Here is a 26,703-nt window from a genome sequence, read left to right as displayed (position 1 = left end):
AAAAAAAAAAAAAAAAAAGGCAATAAATCAGTTAAGAAAAGTGGAAATAGAGAAAAATAAATTTGGGAACTGCCACAAAAGTAGCACTGTGTCTTTATGGGTTAAATGAACATGTAATAAAACTTGTCAGGAATAGTATATTATAGGAATAGAATAACTGCACCTTTGTTTCACTTAAAATTGACACTAAAGTTAAATCGGTCAAAGTACGAAGAAGAGACAACTCAGGCAAATGGAAAAAAATACACAGTTGAACAACAGATATGAAATTAAGAGTGTTTTTCTTTGTAGACTTTGACACCAGACATAATTTTCTATTTATATTAAATACATATATTAGAAAATAGGAATTATAATATCCTTTTACTGTTACTTAAAAACAAAACCACAACACAAAAGGAATGCACTGCTTTTTCTGACTGCAAAATAAACAATCACCTTTATGAATGCTCTTTCCATAATGATGTATCCATAGTAATAACTTCATAATATGCATACTCTACCAGTTTAATTTGACATTTACATTCCCATGGTAAACTAGTGACATAATCTCAATTAGATTTTTGTTTGAGACAAATGGTTTGAAAACCATTGTAGTTACACTGTGGTTCAGTAGCTCCCTCTAGTGTTATACTGTAGTACATACAACACGATTAATGAAATTATTTGCAAGGTCACTCCATCATTGACTCTGGCCTTCTCAAAAAATACACAATGATCCCCTATTAATTCCCTGGTGTGCACAGATTAGATTTTAAGTGGGTCTTACATCTGTGTTGTCTCCATTATATGTATTGACTCGGTCTAAATTGAAGTCAAACAAATCTGAATAAAGGAAAGTCATTAAATAATCTTATAAGTGAAAGTACAATGGATCTGTTTACCATCTGGAGAGGATCACAGTGGATTAGATACTCTATTCTAGGGATCATTTGACCATTAATCATTAATCATGTGAAGCCCTTAGAGAGGAAACGCACTGGCAGCTGATACAGAGGACAAACAGCCATCGACCCATTGAAGGCACTGGAGACAAACCACAGAGTGCAAACATGTGTAACTTTTAAAGAGGAAAATTCCAAAGCAGTGAAAGTGACAGGGTTTTTTTTTTGTTTTTTTTTGGAGAGCAACAACACCTGAGGAACTTCTGATGCGTCAGACGAAGAGGTTTTTGACAGAGTTCCATTTTGAGAACATTGCATAACAGAGCCTGTACTTTTAGTCTTTTTAATCCACCCATCCTTAGACAGTGGACAGACCCTCCTGTCACCATGCTGCCCGCGCAGGAAGCTGCCAAAATCTACCACACCAACTACGTGCGTAATGCGCGCGCCATGGGCGTGCTGTGGACGGTGTTCACCATCACCTTCGCCGTCATCACCATGGTGGTGTTCATCCAACCCTACTGGATCGGGGACAGTGTTCACACGCCGCAGGCCGGGTACTTCGGCCTCTTCCACTACTGCATCGGGAACGCGCTCACCTCGGAGCTCACCTGTAAGGGGAGCGCGCTGGATTTTGGATCTATCCCGTCCGGCGCCTTCAAAACGGCCATGTTCTTCGTGGGTATCTCCACGCTCCTGGTGGTGGCCTGCATCGTCTGCTTCAGTCTTTTCTTCTTCTGTAACGCAGGCAGTGTCTACAAGATCTGCGCCTGGCTGCAGCTGGCCTCCAGTGAGCGCAAACACACTTTGGATTAACATTTGTAACTGACTGACTGACTGACTGACTGATTGATTGATTGATTGATTGGTTGGTTGATTGGTTGGTTGATTGATTCGAATATCAATATTTAAAACCAATACAACAAGAAAAATCAATATAAAAAAAGAAAACATACATACAAAGAAAACATTTACTGAGACAGAAGTACTTTGTTTGTGCGTATTAATATTAATAGCCTAAACATTTCTTCTTTTTACCTGGTAATTTATTCATCTGTAAAGTTTAAAACTTTGCTTGAGCATTACATCTTCCAGAGCAGGGGTGTCCAGCAGCCTAATATGATGTCAAGTGGGCCGGACCAGTAAAATAAAAAGTGAAAAGTTACATTATAAAAATGTTTGCACCTACAAACTATCCTTTAAAAAATGTGAGTAACATGAACAAATATGAACAACCTGCAATTTCTTACAAAAATAAGTGCAATTTTAACAATGTTATGCCTCAGCTTATCATTTACACATGTCTATTACAACTTACAGAACAAAGTGGATTTACAAAGACACAAAACATTTAGCGACAGCATAATATTGTTAAAACTGTCCTTTTTTTCTTAAGACATTTCATGTTGTTCACATGTGTTGAGGCATTCATATTTTTTGTGAAATGACAGTTTGTAAATGTAAACATATTTATGTAATTTTACTTTTTTTTTTTTTTTTTTTTTTTCACATTGAAACAAAGATAAAATTTAGAGCTGTCATTCTTTATAGGTTATTTTGATAGTATTTTACTGGTCAGACCCACTTGAGATCAGTTTGGTCTGTTATGGGGCCCCTGAACTAAAATGATTTTGACATCCTTGACTGTTAGTATTTCAGTGCAGTTCCTGCATTTCACAAATTCATCCCATAAGCCAGATTGGACCCTATGGTGGAATAGTTTTTTTTTATTTATTTATATATTTTTATTATTTTCACAGTTTCACACAACTGCTTAAGAATTACCTGAACCACAGTTTTTAATTTGAGGCAAAGGTTTACGATGACTATCTGCTTGTTCTTGTGATGTTCTCTAAACTGCACGCCTCCTCATAGGTTTAGGTAAAGTTATTGTTACTCATTAGGATATTGCAGTTTCATGATTACCTGAAATTAGAGACACTCAAAAAAATTAAGACAGGGAATTCCCGGGGTCCCTGGAGGTGAAAGCGTGTTTGAGGCCCAGAAAATGAAAGTGAGATGTATGGCTAATGTTTCACCTCATCACCTGATAGTCTTCAGGACTCCAGCGGAGGAGGTGGGACAACAGTGGGCTGTGTGTCAGGAGAGTCAATAATGGATGAACAGGTGAATGTTGCTGTTGTTAAGATGATCTGGTGTTGCTAGGTAACTCTCCTGTGCACATACGTGTGACCCCAGAAGAATGATGTGAATGACTTAGTTTCTGTGGTGACTTTGTCCATTTCTGTTTGTGGTTTCAGCCTCAGAGGCTGAGAAGGTTTGTGTAGGAAGATCTCTTCTAGGTAACATGTAATTTTAATGATATGGATTCCATTAAGTGCAGTTTTCCTTCTGCTTCATGTATGACATTTAGTAGGAAAAACAATGTTGTAAAATGCATGCAAAACAGAGGATGGATTATTGAGGTTGAACAAAATCAGTCTGACTATTGATCTTCACATGCCCTATAGTCAACTTAACCTGTGAGGACCCAAACAGCAGCCACCGACCAAAACCATCTACTGATCTAAACTGTTTAATGCCTGTTGATCTACTAATCCTATCAATACATGTAAATAATTGGCATAAAATACAGTTTGACATCTTTTCATGGTCATCAGATATGACCCATTTGGACGTTCAGAGGCTCTGTAGTGAACGTGGAAACACCATCATTTTCTACAACATTGATTCACCAGTAAAACCTATGGAGTTGGATCAATGACAGTGAATGGACACACTTGGTTTATATTCAGTTAATGATATATTTTGCTGAAAAAGTCATTTTTTCTTCAGTTTTCTCTGTTTATGTCATGATAAACCTCAACTTTATTTGAGCTTTTTATTTTTTTATCTACATGATCAGTGAATTATAAATAGTAAAAAACCCTGATTTTCACTGAAAAAAGCAAAATACAGAGGATAATATTAGAATAAATGGTGTTAAATCAATTAAGAGAGGTTAAAATAGAGAGAACAGAAGTGTAGCACTGGGGCTTTATGGGTAAAAATCATCTTGAGCTTCTTTAATTTTACTATGTCTCATATAGGAAACACTCTCATTGATTGTAGCTAAGACAGACAGATTGACAGATTAGGATCTTCACATCCTGCTCTCTGTCTCAGGTACATGCATGGTGATTGGTTGTATGATCTATCCTGACGGCTGGGACTCTGATGAGGTGAAGCGCATGTGTGGCCAGCGGACCGACAAATACACCCTGGGCAACTGCACAGTGCGCTGGGCCTACATCCTGGCCATTATCAGCATCATGGACTCACTCATCCTCTCCTTCCTGGCCTTCAGCCTGGGCAGCCGCCAGGACAAACTGCTGCCAGAGGACTTTCAGGTGGAGGGAAAAGGTACCAGAGTGATGGCAGGGTGGAAAATGATGAGGGGGGAGGGGTTAAAGGCTCGGGGGAGAAGAAAGGGGGATAGTAAGGGATGGGGATCCATTAAAAACAAGGCAGAAAAGAGGTAGAAGAGACAGGAATTTAGAAGACTGAAGTCAGCTGGAGGGAATTTATGATTTCAGTGGGAATGGTGCCAAAGTTAAGTGCTACATCTATAGAGCAAAAAAAAAGAAAGAAGAGACAAGAAGTGAAGCTGCAATGTCTGGATTTATAACTTCAGGGTTCACTGTGTAACCATTGTAACAAATGTTTATTTTCTGTCTTAAGAGTACATCCTGAAAGCATTTGAAAAGACTAAATTTGTACTGATATTGTCTATGATACATTGGAGAAATGTGATTGTCTCAACTCTGGACACTAATGCTGTTTTTCTTTGAATAACAGATAATGCCTAGATCACCCATGGACAACGAAGGGAAGAAAAGAATCAGGAGGAACACTGACTGGAGGGATTCAGATGTGTTAAAATATAGAATTAACTGCCTGCAAGGATTTTATCTTCACCACAAAACCACATTAAACAGAATTATCTCCAGCTCCTACCAACAGTTTGGAATTAGTATGTTTAATAGAAATGTGGGAAAAAATATTCCTTGCACTTTGCTTAACCTCCTAAGACCCAGCTATGGGTGTTTTGTCCATATTTGTGGACAAGAATTACACATTATAGTTAAGAGCAAAAGTAATAAAGCTGCCCACTGAAAGGGACATTCACTGGGGGGAAAAAAAAAAAACAAAAAAAACAAAAACTGTCTGAAAACGTATGTCGTGTCATGCTATTTTTGCTCAAGACAACTTTTTCCACAAAAACAGAAGCTGTCCTGGGTCTCAGGAGGTTAAGATTTTTTTTTTTTCTACAAAAACTACTTCTACTTGTCACTTAATTGTGTTTTACATTTTACAAACCTGTCTATTGCAGTATTAATATTCAAGTTTTTTAAAATTTTTTTGTGGTTTTAGTGAGATGTCTTCCATTTTTAAGAATGCAAAAAGTTAAATGGCAAAAAAACAGTGTGTGTACAGTAAAAATAAAATTACTGTTCAACTTCTGTTCATGGTTATGACAGAATGAGTGACAAAATCCAGATTAAGTTTGGAAAAATGTTTATTCTTATTACCTACAGAGAAAATATAATCCAATGAAAGGGAAGACATTAACAGAAGTGGAATTCCTGTAGAAAAACAAGTAAAATGTTTTTGAAAGGACTGAAAGCATGATTACAGCATCTGTTTAGTACAATCTTTTTTTTTCTTCAAATCAATCACCACCGTAGACATTTCAATCAGTCTTTCAAGGCATTTCCAAAAAGTCTAAAAAAATATTCAACTATTAGCTTGTTCCTTCACTTTGCTGAGTCTCTTATAGAAACTAAATATGTGCTGCAAAGAGGGACAAATTAAAAGCCAACTCTTTGGTTCACTGACTCTACATGTGGTCTTAAGAGACTGTTAAAAGTGACGTTTTAACACCTTAACAGGAGAGAATGATCAAGGTATGAAACTGCCTCTCTTCTGTTGCCTCATGCAAGAAGTAAAGAAGGAATCTGAATATTGTTCACGTTATTTTGTGCCAAGTGCTTTTTTTAAATAACATAAAACAATGTTTACATTAAGAATACCTGTAAAAAGAAAAATCTGAGCTCACAGTTTGGTTCTCCTAAATGATAGAACATCATATCTGTCTGTTTTCAGACCTGGTACATGATGCTGTGTATGAAATCTATGCCTCATCATCCTGCTGTTATGCTTGTATACAAATGTACAAAGGTTAGAAGGAGAAAGCGAACTTAACTGTACCAAGAAGATTTCTAGTCTTGCTTCATGCCAGTTAACGTTATGCAGTTATATTTCTGAGAACTTCACACACATTTGACAGCCAAAGGCATCAAAGCTGCCAACATTAAGGAGCAAGACAGACTTGTCAATGATCTAATGTTAACAGTATGTGATTTTCATGGCGGTGAACATCCTGCTTTCTTCTGCATTTTTTAGACAAGTGCAACATTCTTTGAAATCCAACCCAGTCTGTTATCTATAGCTAAAAATTCCACAAGATCAGACAATATAATGCACAGTGGAGAAGCTGGAGTCAGGGAAAAAAATAGGATTATAACAGAGCCAGTAGATAAGTCTATGCAGCCAGTAAAAAAAAAAAGAGCCATATATTGAGGGAAAAGACTTCCTTCTATAACCAGTGTAACCATTAACAAGACTCAGCATATTGTGTATACGCAAGTATGTCGGTAGCTTCTGAATGGTGACTGGAGGATGCAGGCACGATGCAGTCACCAGCTCTTGTAGACATGAATCTTTTTTAGTGAATGATTTCAAGTCTTCAAACTAATTTATCCTTTTACAATGAGAGTATGGCCATGTGCATGGATTGCCTCTAGGATACAAGCCATGGATGCGAGAGGCACTGGGCCGCGGTGGCCCTCCTTTCAGGTACCAGGTCCAGCATGGGCAGCAGGAAGCTGCTGAAGGAGTGCGCCTCCTCTTTGGACCACTCATACTTTTCTACCAACACATCAAAAAGACCCCATGGCTTCAGCTTGGTGATGTGACGCAGATCACCTGAAGAAAAGGCACATACAATATTATTGTTCAGTATAAAAATGTTAACTGTCATAAAAGTAAATGCTCAAGTTTGTATTCATTTTGACAGTTAAGGGGAAGGTGAGAGAAATGAACAGCTAGACCTGGTCTGATGTGGTTAAGATGTGAAAAAAAGATGAATCAAACAGAATAGAAGTTTAACAAATCTTTCAATCATGTCTAGCATCTACAGGATAATCGAGTTAAACTGTCTAAAAATAAGTGGTTTTACATTTAAACATGGTCTACTATGGTCTAGGTGTGGAAAAAGCAGTTAAAACTCATTACTGTTTTCACAAATACAAGTTCCACAATGTCAGTGACCTTCAAACAGTATCAAAGCTTTACCTAAAATGTCTAACACAGAATTAGTACAAGTTAACTTCCCTCCAGTTTCTCCTTAACTGCCAAATCAGAAGTTAACTTCAGTGTCAACTGGTATTTTGACCTCAGTAAATAAACAGCACCACCTGTATGATCTTAAAATAACTGCACTGAATCTGGTTGGCAGGTTGTGTCCTCAGACTGAGCAGATGGCTGCCCCCTGGAGCCATCAGGTGCTCAGGCTGAAATAGTAACTTTTGTACCAAATACCTGAGAATATTCTAAGAAGGTGCTTGATGTAAGTTGGCAGACAGCTGGGGGCTGGGCAGGTATGTTTACCTTTCTTGGTGAAAAACTCCTTGGAGTATTTGCCTGACAGGATCAGCTTGCGGGGAACTTTTCCTAGCAGTTCAATGATTAGCGCTATGTGATCTACAGGGAGGAGGAAAAAACACAAACACAGCTGATAAAGCAGCAAACCAAACAACAAATTAAATGAATGGTCAAGTAGAACTACATTTCACAATTCCCCAAGTGAATCTGCATGTGTTTTCATTTAATCCTGTTGTCTAATTCAGTCATTATCCAGTTAAATTATTTAGGCGGTAACTACCTCAGGGGAAGCAGATACTAACCTTCATCTCTGGAATAGTCTTCTCCAGAGTGGGGTTCAAACAAATAATCTCCTGTAGCTAATTCAAATGCCTGTGGGAAAAAAAAACAAATTATTGTCATTCTCCTGTATCCGTTTTCTCTTCACAGTAAGAGGGCTAAAATGACAAAGATCTGATTACTGTGTTCATAGGATGATTCCAAATATGTAGGTTGACATGATGACTAAATGCTGAGGGTAAGTCTGTAGATTCTTAAAAGTGAAAGAAATCATTGTTCTGCCCACTTCAAATGAAAACAGTTAAGTTATGGGCCATTAAATCAGGGCAATGAGCTACAATACAGTTCTGCTGTTCTACGGCTCAGCAGAGTTGGTGGTGAATTTCGCTTGATTCACCCCTATTGGCAATCGAACAGTTAATCAAGCATATTGACTATAGCCCCCTTAAGGAGATATCAATGAAAATTAAACAAGGTACAGTTTAAATAACACCAGTAGCTGTCAGATCTACATGTGTGTTGTGTTGTACCATGCATGCTGTGCTCCAGATGTCTGCTGGTGTGCTGTACCCGGATCCCATCAGCACCTCTAGGGACCGATACTGCCGTGTCTGGATGTCGTCTGTGAAGTGCTTATGCTAGGAAACAAGGGAGAAATTATGAATACCATGGCATCAACTGTGGGGCCTGTGAGTTTCATTTAAGAATCTTTCATTGAAAAATAAAAAATGCTAACATTTTTTTTTTTCACTTACCACCCAGCAGGCATTGCCAAGGTCAGCAATCTTAACCTGCAGCTTGTCAGCATTGAGAGGCTCCAGGGGGTTTACTAACAAACTGCCTGACGCTCCTGTTAATGAGGGCAAGAGGGGAGGGAAGATGAGGACAGAAGATGATGAGTTAGAAAAGCAGGGAAGGTACAGGAACAAAAATGAGACACAGGGGAGGAAACTAATAAAATCTAAACTGGCAGAATGGTAATAACTGCACCCAGCTGTATCATCACAACTTTCTTTTAAACTGACCATTCTCACTGTCCTGCTCTTCATCCTGTGTCTTGATCTCCCCTTGAATGTCCATTTCCCCTTCCTTCTTTTTCTGTTCATCGTTTTCCTCTGTAAGTTCTACAGTGACAGAGTCTGGGTTGAGGGAAGCGGGCAGCGGCTGTAGGTCCTGTGGTGGGTCTGCAGGTGAACCATTGCAGGTCTGATGGTCGTCTTTGTTACCTAGTATGTCATGGGTTTCTGTATTAGCGTTTGTCTGGTTTGCGTTCTGTTGGTCCTCTTGTTCCTCTGAAAGCTGCTTGGTCCCGTGTGTTTGGATCTCCTCGACAGCCTCACTCTCCGGCGTGGGGGCACGGCCGTTGCAGTTCACTTCCATCCGGTTCTCCTCTTCGGCTGACTCATCTCTCTGTTCATTTCCTTCTGGCATCTGTTGGGGCTGTTCATCAGGGGTAGAGTCTGTGACAAAGTGGAGTGACAATTAAATGAGTAGAGTATATATTTAAAGTCATTATATGTCCAATAAGTTACATCAAAAAAAAAAAAAAAAAGAGCAGAGGCCTATGTCATATATTCTCTTGACCCGTGAACTTACATTTTATCAATGTGTAAGTGAAGAGAAATCTGTAATTTAATAAATGTAACAGTCTGTTTCATTTGGTTGTCAATGACGTCATATCCCCTTAATGTTTATGTTACTAATGTCGTTAACATGACAATGTGTGAATATACTGCACATCACTAAATGCAATGTCATTATGAGGATGATCTCATCTGCAAACATGACTCATGACTGACACTGGCAGTGAAAACCAAAACTCCCATGATTCCATGCACCTTCTCAATGTCATCTACTATGTCTTGTTTTCATTAAGAACCCTGGAAGCAAAAATTTTGTTTTATTCTTATTATTGCATTTTAATTATAGACAATACAGATGTATAAACACAATATATAAACAGCCTTTCCTCTTGACAACAGTTATTTTTTTCATCTCTTCCACTGTCCTGTGTCTGATCAATTACCTGTGATAACATGGTTTACGATATCTTGCAATGTGGCAGATGTGGAGAGTGTGGCTGAAGAAGTTGTATCTTCGGTGGTCTCTGTTGTTTCCTCATCCTCTTCGTCGTCCACTACGTCATTTGTTGCTCCTCCCTCCATCTCCTGGATCCTCTTCTCTAGCAGCTCCGCCTGTTTCTTCTGTTTCTTCTTCATCTTCTTCTTTTTGTTCTTTGACATTTTAGCCAACTGGAAGGAGATGAGAAGACAAAGTAGCTTTAGGGGAGAGGAGTCCGTAGGCTAAATAACATCAAAATGCAAAAAGTCCCTGGAACGCTCCAAGTGGTTAAAAAAAAAAACAAAACAAAACTTACTGGTTTTGGTGCTGGGGCTGTGCTCACTGCAGGGAAAAGCAAAAATCAGAGGATTACATTGGTGCGAGACATATGTGACATATCCATCCTGTTTATAATTAGCATTCTGCTCGGGTGGCTGAGTTGATTCACACCAAGCTGTACTAATAGATCGTCTCTGCAGAGGCACCAGACACAGTCGGAGTCACACACTCCTCTGAGCAAACTGGTAATTTCCATAACCAATCCAGTGGTGACTCATACTGACACACAGCTTAGCGCTCGTCTTTTATTAGAAACTTTCTCATGCTTTCATGTCCAAATCCACACATTTTTGAACATTTACATCATTATACCCAAGAGATTTAAAATCAACTTAATACCAACTTGATTACAGTCTTGTGCTCACTCATAATGCAATTTTCAGACAGCGTACTAATTAAATTCACTGTTTAACTGATGTCAGAATATTTTTTATGAATATTGATGGTGATTGTTAAAGTGAACCACCAACTAAGTAATATGTCAGTCAAACACTAATAGGCACTGAACCTGCTGATAAGCCTAAAAGGCAAACCTCCTGGTTGTCAGCAACATGCCGATCAAACCTCAGAACTTGCTTAGTGGAGTGCAAACTGAGAGAAAGGTTGTGACCTGCAGAACCCGAGGGAGGTGCGGTACCAGTCTTCTGCCACTGCGTAGCTTCAGCAGCCATCTTCTTGATGTAGGGTTCGTTGACAGTCAGCAGAATGTTCTCTGGTTTGATGTCTGTGTGGATGATTTTACATTTGGTGTGGAGGTAGTCTAAACCCTGCAGGACCTGCAGAAAAGAATGAAAAGGAATCAGCACAAAGCTTGTTGTAAAGGGAAATGATGAATTGAGCTCCATATGAATAAATATTTGAAATGATTTACTTTTCATGCTGTGGTTGGACTATGTATCTATACTATACCTGATGGATGATACTTTTGACACAGGACAAAGGTAGGCCTTGATAATTTGACTTGATGATCCACTTCAGTAAGTGGTAGCCCAGCACCTCAAACACCATGCAGACATCTGAAGAAATACTGGGTTAAGGACAGCTGTAACCACACTTCTCAAAAGACATTTAATCCAAATAAATGTGTTAGCTTATTGGGGACTTCAATATTGATTTTTGCTTTTATATTGGGATATTTACAATCAAATTGTTGATTTTCAGCAACAAATAATCTTGATAAGTCTTTTTCAAATACACATCACTGTCTGTGTATTGCTACAAACACTGCTTCTGTGATTACACTGACCTACAAGTAAAATGCTTCCAGAATAAAAATAAACTTCACCAAATTTGAGTCTCTAATAAAGAAAAAGTAAGTCCAAAGTGCTAGTTGGTTGTAGTTTCTAAGATACAGTCTTGGGTCAAAATGTGAAATTCTGAAAATTAATGAGAGAATGGGTTTTATTCAAAAGGAATGTTTGTCTCGGAGCTACCAAATCTACCTCAAAACAGTGTCTGCACTCTGCAAATTGCAATAAATTCACTTTTCAGGTTCTTTCTAGTGGAATATTTATAAATCCATTGTATAAATGTACATAATAATAATGGATTAGATTTATATAGCACTTTTCTATGAACGCATACTCAAAGCGCGTACAGAGGATCCATTATTCATTCGCTTCCACATTCTCACTCTGGTGGTGGTAAACTACATTTGTAGCCACAGCTGCCCTGGGGCAGACTGATGGAAGCGGGGCTGCCAATCTGCGCCTACGGCCGCTCCAACCACCACCAAACATTCATACACCAGTGTGAGTAGCAGCACCGGAGGCAAGGAGGTTAAAGTGTCTTGCCCAAGGACACAACAGCACATGGACAGAGCGGGATTCGAACCGCCAACCCTTCGGTTATTGGATGCCCCATAAACCAACATATATGTGTAATAACACACCATCATATATATATATATATATATATATATATATATATATATATATATATATGTATATATATATATATATATATATATATGTATATATATATATATATATATATATATATATATATATATATATATATATATATATATATATATATATATATATATATGTATATATGTGTGTGTGTGTGTGTGTGTGTGTGTGTGTGTGTGTGTGTGTGTGTGTATTGGAAACATGAGTTAACCAGCACTTTTGTAATTTGTTTTCTGATTCATCTTACAAAAGTATGTAAAATTTAGCACATTTAATGTCTGAAGCAGATATTTTCTAAGAAATTGTAGAGCAGTGTTATGAATACAATCTCTTAACTACAAATTTTCCAGAGGATGTCTGGGCACAATGCCTGCACACACAGCTGCAGAGTGGATGGCATGGGAGATACAAGGATGCACGACATGTCAGTACATCAGGACTCTATCAGTAAAGAAGTGCCAATACATGCACCCAGCCAAACACCAAGCAAGCATCTGTGAACCACAAATAGCAGAAGAGTGAGGGGGTGTACTTTGTACAAGACAGCCACAGGACTGGCACTAAAATTGTATACTTTAACTGTTATTTAAAGTCATTAATTTTGTTACACTTAGATGGCTTAGATGTGCTAATTTTTTAAGTAATGCAGACAAATGTGATCTTCAAGGACAATAACAAGGATGAGGTAAATTCAAGTGTTGTGGTTCCAGCCTTCCCTGGTTGTTCACAACAGCTATTTGGACATAATGAGTGTGATCTGTGTGCCATCAAAAAAGACAGGAACTGTAGGGGAGGAAAAATGGAGGGATGTCAAGTAAGTAAAGTTGTTGCTTGTACCGTTGTTTTCCCCTCACAAAATGACACATAATGACAGGTCCTGTAAAGCCTCCAGCATTTTAACTACCGGTTAGCTCAGTCAGAGAACTGATCAGTGTGCTGCATTTAAGGGCACTGAGTTTATAGAACACAGTGTGTTTTCAGACATTTCTTCACTAAATCTCCCACTTAAATTTGTGCTCAAAAAGTGCATTTAATGTGTTGCAGAATCCATCATTCAGACTTGGGCTGTGTAATTATTTGTCAGGAAAAATGTGCCACTGAAAACAAACAAAGACAACAAAAAGTTGCTCCCTAAAAGGATACGAGTGCCGTTCATGCCAGAAATTTTGAAGTCATCTAGGAGCTGCACCACCTTCTCTCTGTTGGGGTCACTGGGATCTGTGTTTCTTACCTGTAAGACAGGAGTATAAAAAGATGATTAGGCACTGGCACACTTAAACATGTTTGACATTATGATCATGACTGTGTGCCTTACAGATTTGAGCAGCTTGATCTCATCCAGAGCCGTCTCTGTGTAATGCTCAGCACTTTTCACCACTTTCATGGCCACAAAACGTTTCTCCCTGAAAATAAAAGGGCACAAAAATATAATGAGTCCAAAGTACAGCCTGTGCTACTCATCTTATAAATCTCTATTTTTATGTGTTCTACCAAGATGCAGTTACCAATTATTACTTCCTTCAGTGGGATTTAGGATTCTTGAGCATTTATATGTTTACAGCAACAAAGCTTGTCTGACAATGAAATCCACCTCTGATGGACCGAACACCCTCAGAATCTCTCACAGGCTCAAACTCATCAATACAAAACTGAGCACTGTAGAAACACAGTCCAGTTGAGAAGCAAACTTACTGGATGTCCCAGGCCAGCCACACGGTGGAGAAGTGCCCCCACCCCAGTTTACGGATCACATGGTATCTCCCATTGAACAGATCTCCTATCTTTACATGGTGATATCCACCTGATTGGTAAATGACATACACACATTAGTGAATGACAATATGGTCAAATCTTTAATTATGCATGTCTAATATATGTGTGCACATACATCGATTATATAGTACATACATGCACATCAGATATCTGTAGTATTGACAACAATGCTGGGTTTCCTACCCCTGCAGTAGTCGTTGGGGTCCTCTTGCTCATCATCGTCAGAGCCCAGGATTTCCTCATCCTGTTCTGGGAGGGGAGAGTCAGCCTGGCCTGGCTGAGAGCTGCCTCCACGACCATGAGGCTCTGGTCTGAGGGGAAAAGACAAAGTGAAAGAAAAATCCTAGTAAGCCAGGGCAGAGGAATTGGTGAGGCAGACAAAATCTGAAGGAAGGAGGACCCCATGTAACAAGGAAAAGGAATCACTAAACATTTCACACTGAGTTTCTAATGCCGAAAATAACATGGGCAACACAGGAGAAAGCAGTGGGTGTCTTACTGTACAGAGGAGCTCTCTGTAGAAATGTATGAATTATGCAGCCAATTAATGGTTGATATTGGTTGGTGCAGAGATGCCTGACTGAAGCGTCATGTTTTTTATGTTTTTGATCCACTAATCATGTTACACTGCTGATGTGTGCAGGTTGACATCAACCATAGACACTGGTTATTGTTAAAGGGCACAGAAACACTGCAGTACAAAAGTGGATCAGAGTAACTAGTGGCCTGGATATGAGCGTTGCTGCAGAGCTGGACATTCTCAGCTCATACTGCACATCATTTCTCGCCTCTCCTTCTCACTTGACTTGAGTGTTTCAGTCAAATCTGCTGCTCTAGAAAATACCATTCTTTTTAACAAATGAATATATTCCTACTCATACAAACAATAACCATCTCTCTTATTGAGTTGTGTCCCATTATTTTTCCCTCCACATTAACTCCAGGTTAAATTCAGGTACATAAAAGTAGCTGCAGGCTGAAAATGAAAACTACAGGGCTCTATACTAACACTTGACAGCAAAAAGATGTTTGTTGCTGCTCTGAAAGTGTTAGACAGTGACAATAAATGAATTTTAAAGTCTAATTTGAAGCTTCAGAATATGTGTTTACAATGAACTAGACAACGCTTAACAGTGGCTGGCTAGAAGATACAGGAGGGGAGGAGGTGTGACTCATTTTTCTTCGATCCACCTACTGTAGATGAACCATCCCCACAAGTAAACTAATAATAAAATATGAGAGAACTTCGACCAAGATGTAATAGCATTAAACATTAACCGTATTGTTGAATAACTGATGGATTCCATGGTGCTTACATGAGCAGGTTGTGCTCTCTTAACATAATGGAAGAAATTATTAAAAGCATGTCTGTAACTGCTCATTTAGGATATCATTGATTAACACAAGTGTTTCGGTTTCTACAAAGACTTTACAAAGAGAACCCTGCCACAAAACACACACAGATGGTGAAGGTGTAGCATGTCACTACAGACATGCCTCCAGAGGACAGGATCCAGCTGATCCACAGACTCTTAAAAAAGGAAACATTACTGAAAATCTTTTATGGATTAACAGTAGGCTTTGTGTTGTTATAGCAACTGCAAACTTGAAACACTGTCCATGGTGCTGAAAGAAGAGACAGTACTCTGTCACCACATGACCCAGTAACAAACACTAGAACACATTGACCAATCTGTGACTTGTTTCCTCGCTGAAAGCCTTACAGTAATGCAGTCAAAGCTTAAGTAGGATATCACATGGAATATAAACAGTGATTGCATGATTAAGGACCTAAATGCAGAGCAGTTATGACTCCCAAGTAAGTTGTGGTGCATTAAAGCAGAGGGCTGATCATGGTACATTGTGGACGTGAGAATGACCTACACCTTCAAGCAAGAAACCTGCTATGTGTCTGCTCTACTCACAGATGTTTCCCTAAAACTGCACACATTATCCTTGCACCTTTCCATCATGTAAGCCTTACACACACACACACACACACACACACACACACACACACACACAGACACACAGACACACACACACACACACACACAGTGTATTCTGCAAACAGAATTTTAATTATTTAAATTTAATAATGTGTTAGAAGACTAATTTTCTCTCAGCTCTGTGTTACATATGTGGGTTTTCTCACTATTCTTTTTCAGCCTATTTACTGAGTGAAACAGTGGCTGGTGTGAGGAGGATTTGGAGTTAATTAAAGCAAGTCACTTATGACTTCAGCCACAGAGGCTCTAAGCAGATGACTTCACCATATAACATTTAGAAAAGTTTACTGCCAAGTCACTGCTTGTAAAACTAGTAATATGATAGAGGCAAAAAAAAACCCTGAGATTCAGAGGGTACTTTGCTGTGATCTGCATGCAAACAATGAAAACTCATTAGGATTTGCCAGCCTAGATAATCACTTCATTGGTTTAAGTCTCTAAGCAAAAAGATGCTTACAAAGCTGTGTCATATTTAGATGCCAGGCAGCTGAACCCATATGTGTCTGTCACTGTTCCTACAAATGGAGAAATATAATTATAATGCTGAGCTGAAGCCAGGGGTGCAGGGATTAGTCCATAAATTATTCACCCTACTTGTCTGACAAGGGGTAGGAGCCTACTATATTTGACTGTTAAACTTCTACCAGCAGTAATATAAATATCACCCTCTTACATTAGCCTGCTGATATATTAGCCCTCATGTGTAGGAGTCCACCCATGAGACAGTGCAGACAAAAGATTTGGATTGTTATTCATCCTTTAATAATGGTTCTACATCTTTCCTCTGGATTCTTCAGAGGAAAAGATGTCACTGCTGCAGGCAGACTTACATCTCGTCCATTTGTTCTGAATATTTTACTGTGTCCAACATCTCTGTGATGATGGCTTAAACAGTTTCAGCACTTGCAAGAACTTTGGCCGCCCACTCTGTAGCTTTGGAATAGCAAAACAACACCACATTTGTGGACTTACTCAAAGTGTTATTCAACATTTAATCAAACACTGTTTGGGTCAACCTTTATATGACACTGGAGCTGACCAATGAGCAAAAATACAAATAAGTGAAATAAAAAAAACACACAATGGTGATTTTTGAAATGTGCCAAGTGGGTCACAAATTAATTCTGTATTGCATTTTTTCCTGACAAACTGATATAATTATTGTTGAGGTACCAAATAAGCATGTTTCTTCGTGTGTGAAGAATATGTAAGCCCGGTCACCTCTCAGTGCTTTATTTTTAATAGTCTATGGAAAAATTCACCTTTAACAAAAAAACACTGCAATTTTTGGGATTTGGATATTACACTAGGCCATGTTGGAATTTCAATAATAATTTCATTAATTGCTCACTCCTGCTCACCCATCGACATGAGGTTTTCCTAATCTTCCTACTGCTCCTTGCCATCAAATTCTCAAATGCAAACCCATAACACATAAACTAAAACAGTGGACCTGACTATAACTCTAATTTTGCTGTCAGTGTGTCAGTTCTCTTTCCATGGAACAGAAAAAACTGACTCAAGAGATATATACAGCCTAAAAAAACCTCTACATTAATCTTTTGTTTTTTTATGTGTTTTTAATCCTCAAACTGCATTGTCCTTCTCCATCACACCTGACCTCCTGTCTGTGCCTCCTGCAGCACACAATACAGAAGCTGCTGCATACAACATAAATATGTTCATGCTCTGGCTCTCATAAGAGAATGCTGATTTTTTAACAACAAATGTTTAAAGTTGCTATTGTGTAATATAGTTATTACTAAAACTAGCAACACAATATGAAGCATTTTACTGTCTCAGACTAGACTAAAACATCTTAGGTCTTGCTAACTAAGACTAAATTCTTCAGTTTTATTCTGCTAAATTAGTCAGATGATATATAAAAGATGACATTAATTAAATACATAATAGACCTTGAATCACAGGACAAGAACTAGACCTAAATATATCTGCAGACAGTATCATCACGTTCCATTTATGGAGTGCCAAAAGAGAGATGAAGGGACAGAAGGTTGGAGGTAAGAAGGAGGGAAACAAAAATATGTAGCAGATATAGCATAAGAATGTTCATACATTTAATTTCAACACATAACAGCAGATCGTGCTTTCTGAGCAAGTTTTTTTTTTTTTTTTTTTTTTTTTTTTTTTAAATCGCTGCAGTACGGACAGTTGGACAGAGACATTTTGATGCCCTGCGATCATCAGACATGACTATGGACAACAATCCGCATACTTCCAGGACTTCTGCAACACTCAAAACACCTCGATCTGTCTCAACCTCGAGTATGTAAATGTCTAGAGCTGTCAAGCCTGCCTACACACAAACACATCCTATTCTTACCTGCAAGATGCACGGATGCCCATGGGACGTGATGGAAAAAGGAAGACAGGAGAGGAGAGAGTGCAGGTGTTATAAGATCCTCTCAGTCCATCCGTGAGGAGAAGAAAAAAAAGAGGGATTACAGGACCAAAAGAGGAAGAATGAGAAGTAGAGTGGAGAGGGAGAGGGTTGATCAGCACTGATGAATGAAAAGCAGAGATTGCACTGACAGAGTGTCACAGAAAAAGAAAAGAGGGGAAGGAAAGGGGAAGAGAAAAGAAGATGGAAAGGACCAGAGTGGGAGAAGAAAAGCACAGAGTAGAGAGGAAGAAGAGGAGAATTGTGGAGGCTGTGCTGCAGGCTGAGAGCACTGAGTCCTGGAGTGCAGGACACACCACTGCGCACTCACTGACTCTCTCGCTCACTTTTCTCTCACACATTAACCGCCTCTCTCTCTTGCGCTCTCTCTCGCTCTCTCTCTCTGACCGAGAACTCTCCTTGGCTGCCGTCAGCTTCTGGCCCAGCCCCTCTTCACTGACAGCTGGGAGATGATTGGGTGATGCAGCCCAGCACTGCATTGCAGGTGAGGGACGACATCAGCCACCCCCTCTCCTCTTTTGACCAAAACACAACCACTATGCCCCTCTCTGTCTCTGTCCGTCCATCATCATTTCCTTGGTCTTACACATCTGCTAATCCACCAATGTCTCACATTCATTTTTGCAAAGTACAGAAATACAACAGAAATAGTTTGTTGTGCTCTTCTGAAGCCCCTGTCACTGCAGTGTTTGCTCTTTTTTTTTGAAGTAGGGTTCTGGTTTCATAATCTTAATGAAGTTGTGAAACACCAAGATGCAGTGAAGGAAGTAGCAGGTGGAAATGAAGAGGAGTGGATCCAATACAATGATCAACACCTCTCCATATTTGGGACTATTACACTTTAGCCTGATTAGGATTCAGAAACATGAATACAGGACTGCAGTTTTATCTATTCACACAATTCAACATAGTGTCATTGAACAGTTATTGCCCAACCTGTTGATTATTTTTCTCAATTGACTGGCTAGTTGTTTAGTCTGTCAAAGGTTAAAAAAAAAAAAAAAAAATCAATAAATAAAAGTAAGAAAAATCAGTTTTTTCTTACAACCTATCCAAAGCTGAAATCAGAAACTCTTACTTTTCTTCTTTTTATATTCCTCAAATGTGATAAATTATCAAAATAATTGCCATTTATTTTTGTTAACTACTAACTGATTAATCAAATATTTGTTTCAGCTCTAAATTTGATAAAATCTAGCAAATTTGTAGTGTATTGCTTGAAGACAACAGTGGTTTAAAAAGTAAAAACGTGCAGTTTCGTATTTGCAAACTGATTCACCTTGTTAAAAAATAGTGCTAAAATAATAAGTTCTGTTTTTCAATCTGTGCAGTTCCCTGTCTGACAAATTAAGCTGCACATCAGAGAAGCTTCAGAGGACAACCGTCCACTACCAGAGGCATGTGCCCAAATGTTTGACCGCCCTGTCCACTTAATTTTGTCATGTCATGTCACTCATTGGTTTATTTATACAGTAATTTTTTTTCCACTCAGAAATTCGGTGTTTACAAAGACTTTTAATGGCTACAGGTGATTTTCATCTCTGACCATAGGCTGGACTCAACTTACCTCTATTTTATTTTTCCTATTGGTCAATCTACAATGTAATCCTTTTTCATATTCCTTTACTTTGCTGATTAAACAGTGCTTAAATGTTGGCTTAGTAAATGATGATCTCTTTCAGATATAGTGTCAAATACCAGATACTTGATTATGTGGATCAAAGACAGATGTCGAGTGCCAGTGTTAGTAATCCACAGTCGTTCATCAGCAATATTAAAGAGAGCATAAACACCCTAACAATTTTTTTAGGATACACCAGTGAATCATGTCGGTATTGTTTATCTTCTAATGTAAACTTACTCCATATACACCTTGAATATTTTGGTCTACATCAAATTAGATAGAGAAACTGAATCAATATGTCTTTCTGCTCTTATTTTGGCACTGTCTATTCCTTTAACATGCAAAATTTGCAAAGCTGACAAACACACCAGTATTGCAATATCATTCCGAATTTGCCAGTTGCTATGTAAACAGCATATTACATCTGGATGATCTATAATAAGTATTACGTAGCACATGGGGACATGCATGTCATCAGGAGTTTCTACCGCAAGTTGCAACACACAGTCCTTGTTTACAGTCAGCTGAGGTAGAGACTAAGATCCTCTCTGGTAGAGATACATACCTGCTTTTAAACACCACGAAAGAGGATATCAATACGCTTTTAGCTGCCTTTTTCAAGGTGTTTCAAAGAATGAAATCTGTGTTCAGGAAGTAGAATGTCTGCCACCTGTGAAAAACTTTGATGAAGCTCCATTTTTAATCCAGGGTGTGTACAGCTGCATGTAAAGAGGAATTAGATTGGAATGGTCATTTTCATCAACCACATAAAAGACTTATTAAGAATTGTATTGTTTTCAGAATCAGGATAACAACCTGAATACTTGGCTCATTTAAACATAGTCGATATGTAACAGAGGTCTAATTAATCTTATCTATACATAGCAGCCACAGAAGCTCAGTCCTCCTCATAACATACTTTGTAACTCTGTCTTAAATAAGGCAACAGGCCTTTCATCACAGCAGACATTTTACATTACTTAGCAAGAAAAGTGCAGAGGAAATCAATATATCAATAACCTTTGCAATCTATCTAAACTACTTTCAGTATCCTGTTACAGGCCCTTTTCTCTGAGCAGCCTCTGAGACAGCAAGAAAAGCTCAGGTGTACCTAATGCCATTAGCAACAACTCTGCTCCATAAATAAGCATCCCAGTAACCACACCAGTAAGTGGCCTGGTCCTGACCCTTCTACAGCTCTGGACGTAGGCTAATTCCTGAACCACTGTAACAAAGTAGTGAGGCATCTGTCATAACTGCGACTTGTAAAGCAATCACGGTTTTCTTATGTGGAAAAGTGAGGCAAAAACCTGGCATTTGCTTTACAAATTTACAAAAGATAACTGTACATAAATCAATGATTAGAAAAAACAATTTTCTCAGCTACAAGAAACGATTAAGAACATATAACTAAATAAATACCACCAATATGATAAGAATGGACTATGAAATAGTCATATTGAAAGGGTTTTATTGAAGTTCTACAGAAAATCATTGGTGGCCTAATAATTATTTCCAAAGCTATAAAATGTTATGCAGCAATAAATTACCAATTAATTTCACCCGTGTTTTTCCACTAGGACATGTCAAACTATCATTTCAAAGCTGCTTTGCCTGTTTTGTATAATAAAAAACAGTGAAATGAATTGCTTTCTTCAGGGGACCACAACCTAACTCCTCATGTGAAATGTCATAATAAGACTATTAAGACCCTGTGGGATGTGAATTTCATTTTACAGTTAGTGAAAAAAAGAAAAAGACTTTAGAAGTGTATTGTCCTTAATTTTTTAACACAATTCTTATCTTTCTTTGTGAAATGTAGTTGAACATTTATAACTAATGCATTTTATAACACGGTGCCACATGTCTTTTGTATGTGAAGAGTATAATGAATGTTGAGTTTAACTGTGGCCTAAACCACATTTCCCCATGGGACAACACCTATGCACTACAGTGATTGTGCCAGTGAGGCCTGAAATCTGATACAAAACCACAATCAATCAGAATCACCATCTCTGCTACACACAGATCTCATACGACAGTGTGTACAGTGTCTTCTGGTTTCTCTGTGATGTAACGTTTTATCCATTCAGACATCTCTACAGCTACATAAATGAGACAAAAGGCAGGAGCTCTGTGGGATGGAATATGGCCAAAGTTTGTATCCTCTCCTCCTCCCCTTCCCTAAAATAAAATCAACAAAGTGCTTAGGCAGCAGAATTAAACAGCAGCCCAGGGTAACTATACTTAGAGGCTGTGGGTGCAATGCACAGAAGGTGTAAATGAATGTGCTGCAGCACTTTCACTCGAACAATTCAACACTTGCTGAAAGGCTGCAAATGTCTGTGTTGTGCTTCTTTATTTGGTCCTGTAAATCAGCTGATGTTGACTTTATTTCCATGTGATATCATTTACTTTTTAAACGCACAGATTCATTTTATACAATAGCTTCTAAATGAAAACAGTGGTTTCGTAATTTATTATTTATTAAGGTTGCATACCTTGGAGAGAAATGGGACACCAGAGCTGACTAAACTACAGCACCAGTGAGACCACTGCAGTTCTTTCAGTTCACAAAACAAATGTCTTTCCAAAAAAAGCTAAAAACTCAGTTTATATGACCTGAAGCTGGCTGCCATCTGCAATCAACACACATATTCATGTATTTCTACCACTGACTGACTTGTAAAGAAGGCTAGCAGTAGATGAGGACAAAGAGCAAGAGAGAAAAATACAGAGATACAGAGCTGTACTGGGCCACAGACGATAAAAGATTTGATGGGTTATGTAATAAACTGCAGATATGGCTGGAGAGAATACAGAGACATAGAAAGATGAAAGCAAAACACAACAGAAAGCCAGAAAGCAGGGCTTTGTGCTGGTACTCTGCAATACTTGTTATCCCTGTTCAGTCCCCTGTGCAAACCTTTACTCCTACCAATTACATCTGAGGCACTGGAACATACGAAAACAAAAGAAAAAAAAAACATTGAAAATTGAAAGTTACATCAAGGTTTGAACAATAAGATGGCAGCAAAACCCACCAGGGAAATTATCAGTGCTGTGTTTTTGAACTTGTACGTAATGAGCAAAACACACAAGCAAGTAGTCTTTTAAAGCAAAAAACAGTAACTTATCCACTTCTTAATAATCTATGAATCAGTCCATCACTTGTGCAGACTGGCAGAGACATATTATAACACTACTAGCCTGAAAAACTCCCACAATCACAACAAGGACACATATGACTAAGCTCTTACTTTACATCTCTGTCTCTCACACAAACAGCCTTACTGTCTTACTCACTTGCATGTAAGACCGCTGGCTAGTTTCACCACAGCTGTGTTGATGGAGAAGATCCAATCCAGAAGCCACATGACCCATGGGACACTAGATTAAAACTATATTACACCAGAGTAATATTAACTAATCGCTAAAAAAGGCTGTATGCACATTAAAGGAAGCTCAAATCTGCTGTGACCTGCTCTGAGCTCTCCTGTTCTATCCTCTCCTCTCCCCTGGCTCTTGCACTGAACAGTGGCTGCTGCATCCTCTCTGCACAGCAGCCACAACAGAGCGACTGACACAAGTGGGAGGGAAGGAGCATGATGAGTGCAAGAGAGAGAGATGGAAAGGACTGAGGAGTTACACTGTACTTGCATAGCTGCCAGTTATGTGGTGGTAATTGGCAGAAATAATGAATACCCCTCTGAAAAATGCTGCACAGCTAAACCTTCACAGTTGGTTACCTGAAAACAGTGCCACGGAAAATTATGATAACAGGAGTATTTAATGGAAAGGAGGATAAGCACTGTTCATCATATTCAAATGAAAATGTTGTGACTGTTCATTGCCATTTTTGACAAATCCCTTTGCTACATTACTGAAACAGGAGAAACTGCATGAGCAGAGATTAACCTTGTAACTCTTATTAATTTAGGATACGAGGAGGCTGCTGTGCACTGCAGTTATCTAAAACAAAATTCAACTGAGGTCATATTTTGACATTGCTTGAAAGGCTGGGAGAGGAAAAGAAGAACTGACTAATGATTCATCACTAAATAATATCTGTACTGCATATATTTAGTATATCTAATTAGTAAAACACAATGTAAAAAATGAGGATGGAGAAATTATAAGATTGTAATGATTTTTTTGGATGACATTTATCTATTAATAATCTTACTTCCCTAATTCTTAAAAAAAATTGTGATACGCATCGTAGATGACAATGGAAAATAAATGGAAATTAAAAATAAATGAAGAGGACAAACGAGGAGACCAGAATTAAAATGGATGAGAATTTCTACTCTCGTAATACAATATCACTTCATAATCTGCATATTTGTAATCAAATATCTGTAAGTGGAACAAGCAGTTGACTTTGGGACATAAACCACAATGGGTTTATGTTAGGCTGATTATTTTCATTTATTCAAAGCTGTTTGTGAAATCAGTAGTCAGCACAAGCAAATTTTTTATATCACACAGTGGGTTGGATGAGAGGGATGCTGTACTGTTTTGACCAGGGTTCATGTTGTAACAGCATAGAATGCAAATAGATGGTTTACAGGTGTTGTAACTATACACTGTGATCCCTTTGCTATTATTGTCCTGTATTTAAATGATCATAAAGGCCCCTAACATCAGGAGGATAAGTCAGAATTAACTCACTTGAAGATCTGTGTTGTGTGGTTGCTTTTTACATATACATCCTACAGATAATTGTTTCATTTTGTATCACAAGTAAACCTGTAGAGCTGCTTCCACCAAAGCCATTTTCACCATCTTCAGTTGCAGGTGGGGCATTTTTTTTTTTTTTTTTTTTTTTTTTTTACAAATCAGTAATTAAAAAAGGTTTCTTATTTTCTATTGCCTCTTGACTTACTTTTTGCCAGGTTTTCTCGGCCTTGTCCTCTTCTTCCTTGCTTGCATTACGAGTACTAGAAAACAGAGAAAAAACATCAAAGTGTAACACACCCTAAATGTCGTCAAATGTTTATTTCTTTTGTAAAACTGAACAGTGTTGTTGGTGAAGCAGGTGTAAATAAGTTGTGATTTCAGAGATAAACTATCTAATGTAGCCCGAGTTGCAGGTGTAAAATGAAGTCGTATTAGCATCTATAGGAGGCTAGTCAATAAACCGGCCTTAGCATTGAGTGGCTTCATGTGAAAGAGTATTTTAAGTTAGCTGCTAATACTGACTTGCTGGTCTTCACTGCGAATATCACTCGTAGTTTGCTCAGTAAATCTGTTAACACTCCGGAACAAGTGGTGCTTATTTATTTATTTACTTATTTCTTTTACGCTACGTTAATAATAAAAGTTTTGGCGGATACTTATCTGAAATGCTAGTCGGGCTATAGCTAGCATACGTTACACACATACACACAGAAAAGCGCATGGTCCACTTTTACTTTTCATAAACTGTAACTTTTACAGTTAAAACATTAATTATAACTGCCCGTTATGAGAATACATGGGTCAAGTAACTGTCCAGGAGAGAACTGTGTACCTTATATCTACTGAGTGTAAAAAGGATTTTATAGTTGTTAGCAACGTTACCTTTTCTTTCCATGCTGTTAACCAGTCAACAGATAAGCCGCGTTCAAGGACTGGTGAAAATGTCGGATCTCTGAACTACCACAGGCGAACCTACATAGTGGTGTGAGCTGAAGGAGGCGGAGTGTATATGGAGGTATATTATAACTAATGCAAAACTAATCAAAAATATTTACCAGTTTGATACAGCAGTGTTCTTTTTAGCGTTTGAATAGCTGCAGCTCGGCCGTGTTCAAATGCAACTCTCAGGAGAAAGTCCAAGGATAATAATCCATTTATATACTTAAACCCATAGGTGTAGATTTCAGAGGGGATCAGGGGCTTCCTCCCCATCTATACTTAACATGTGCAGTAGTCACGCCCAGTAAAAGCACGAAAGAAGCAGAGGACTTAAAGTTACTCATACACACACCAATGTGTCTAACGGGATCTTAGCTTCAGCACTGTTTGTCCTTTTACCAAATATGAGTTATGAACTCATTCACACTGAATCTTTTGTTATAGAATTATATACATAGAGGCTTTAACAGTTAAAACATATATTGACTAATAAATTACAAATTTAGGAATTAATTAAAAATTGATTAAGCTATCATGGATGTAAATATGTGGGAGGGTCAAAAAGTTCTCTGACAAATGTAGTAAAAAAGTTTATTTGTCAAAATAAATTTATTTTTCTATATAAGCTCCAATAGACTCTAAACCACAGGTGTCAAACATGCGGCCCAGGGGCCAAATCCGGCCAATCTATGTTTCCATGGGTAGATTCCTTCTTTGTAGAATTGCTAGGGGTGCTGTCTTTGACAATCTTTGGCATTTGTCAGGGAACTTAGACCTAAAGAGGTTATTTATCCAAGCATGCCTTTGTTAGCTGAGGGTTAAATGAGAAAAGCTGGTATACAGGAGACTAAATTTTTGAAAGCAAGAAAGCCATGTCTTAACGTGTTATATTCTGCTGTGTTTTTAAATGTCTCTTGACACTTGAACTGTGTATGTTCTTTACATATGAAGACTTTTAGACCACAAAGTAATGCAGTAAAGACAAACTGGTGCAAAACATGTCACTAGAATGCACTAAATTATCCTGAATTGGAGGAGACACCCTAGACCCGAGCTTACTATGCCCCCCCTCTTGTTTTGTGATTTTTAATTTATAATTTTCAGCTCTACC

At 38.3% G+C, this 26,703-nt stretch overlaps 2 protein-coding genes across 5 annotated transcripts; one reads left to right on the top strand and one right to left on the bottom strand.

The window, feature by feature from the left end:
- Positions 1-994: 994 nt before the first annotated feature.
- On the top strand, positions 995-5,009 carry lhfpl5a (LHFPL tetraspan subfamily member 5a). The gene is made up of 3 exons (XM_030134864.1): positions 995-1,674; positions 4,011-4,247; positions 4,683-5,009. Exons 1-3 carry the CDS (start codon positions 1,272-1,274, stop codon positions 4,691-4,693), a joined length of 651 nt encoding a protein of 216 aa, XP_029990724.1. The 5' UTR covers positions 995-1,271; the 3' UTR covers positions 4,694-5,009.
- Positions 5,010-5,385: 376 nt separating this feature from the next.
- Positions 5,386-25,804, bottom strand: srpk1b (SRSF protein kinase 1b). Of its 4 annotated transcripts, none has more exons than XM_030134357.1 (16): positions 25,709-25,804; positions 24,859-24,913; positions 14,099-14,226; positions 13,835-13,943; positions 13,458-13,545; positions 13,286-13,373; positions 11,139-11,245; positions 10,840-11,005; positions 10,207-10,232; positions 9,856-10,081; positions 8,855-9,289; positions 8,585-8,679; positions 8,360-8,467; positions 7,853-7,922; positions 7,557-7,649; positions 5,386-6,872 (listed from the first exon to the last, which is right to left on the bottom strand). In XM_030134357.1, exons 2-16 carry the CDS (start codon positions 24,903-24,905, stop codon positions 6,688-6,690), a joined length of 1,971 nt encoding a protein of 656 aa, XP_029990217.1. In that variant the 5' UTR covers positions 24,906-24,913; positions 25,709-25,804; the 3' UTR covers positions 5,386-6,687. The 4 variants fall into 4 exon arrangements, with proteins under 4 accessions (XP_029990217.1, XP_029990216.1, XP_029990215.1 ...); XM_030134356.1 differs by lacking the exon at positions 25,709-25,804 and adding an exon at positions 25,536-25,623; XM_030134355.1 differs by lacking the exons at positions 24,859-24,913; positions 25,709-25,804 and adding an exon at positions 23,277-23,941.
- Positions 25,805-26,703: the final 899 nt, after the last annotated feature.

This window comes from Sphaeramia orbicularis, chromosome 5 (genome assembly GCF_902148855.1).
Source record: "Sphaeramia orbicularis chromosome 5, fSphaOr1.1, whole genome shotgun sequence".
Classification (NCBI taxonomy): Eukaryota; Metazoa; Chordata; class Actinopteri; order Kurtiformes; family Apogonidae; genus Sphaeramia; species Sphaeramia orbicularis.
This window is presented reverse-complemented; position numbering and strand designations above follow the sequence as displayed.

Bases quoted from the DNA above. Each gene is read 5' to 3' on its own strand.
- lhfpl5a (XM_030134864.1), top strand. From the start codon at position 1,272: ATGCTGCCCGCGCAGGAAGCTGCCAAAATCTACCACACCAACTACGTG. The intron at 1,675-4,010 runs GTGAGCGCAAAC...TCTCTGTCTCAG, and splicing joins CTGGCTGCAGCTGGCCTCCA to GTACATGCATGGTGATTGGT.
- srpk1b (XM_030134355.1), bottom strand. From the start codon at position 23,347: ATGTGGCTTCTGGATTGGATCTTCTCCATCAACACAGCTGTGGTGAAA. The intron at 13,944-14,098 runs GTAGGAAACCCA...TTTACCAATCAG, and splicing joins CCCCAACGACTACTGCAGGG to GTGGATATCACCATGTAAAG. The intron at 10,082-10,206 runs GTAAGTTTTGTT...ATCTCCTTCCAG, and splicing joins CAGCCCCAGCACCAAAACCA to TTGGCTAAAATGTCAAAGAA.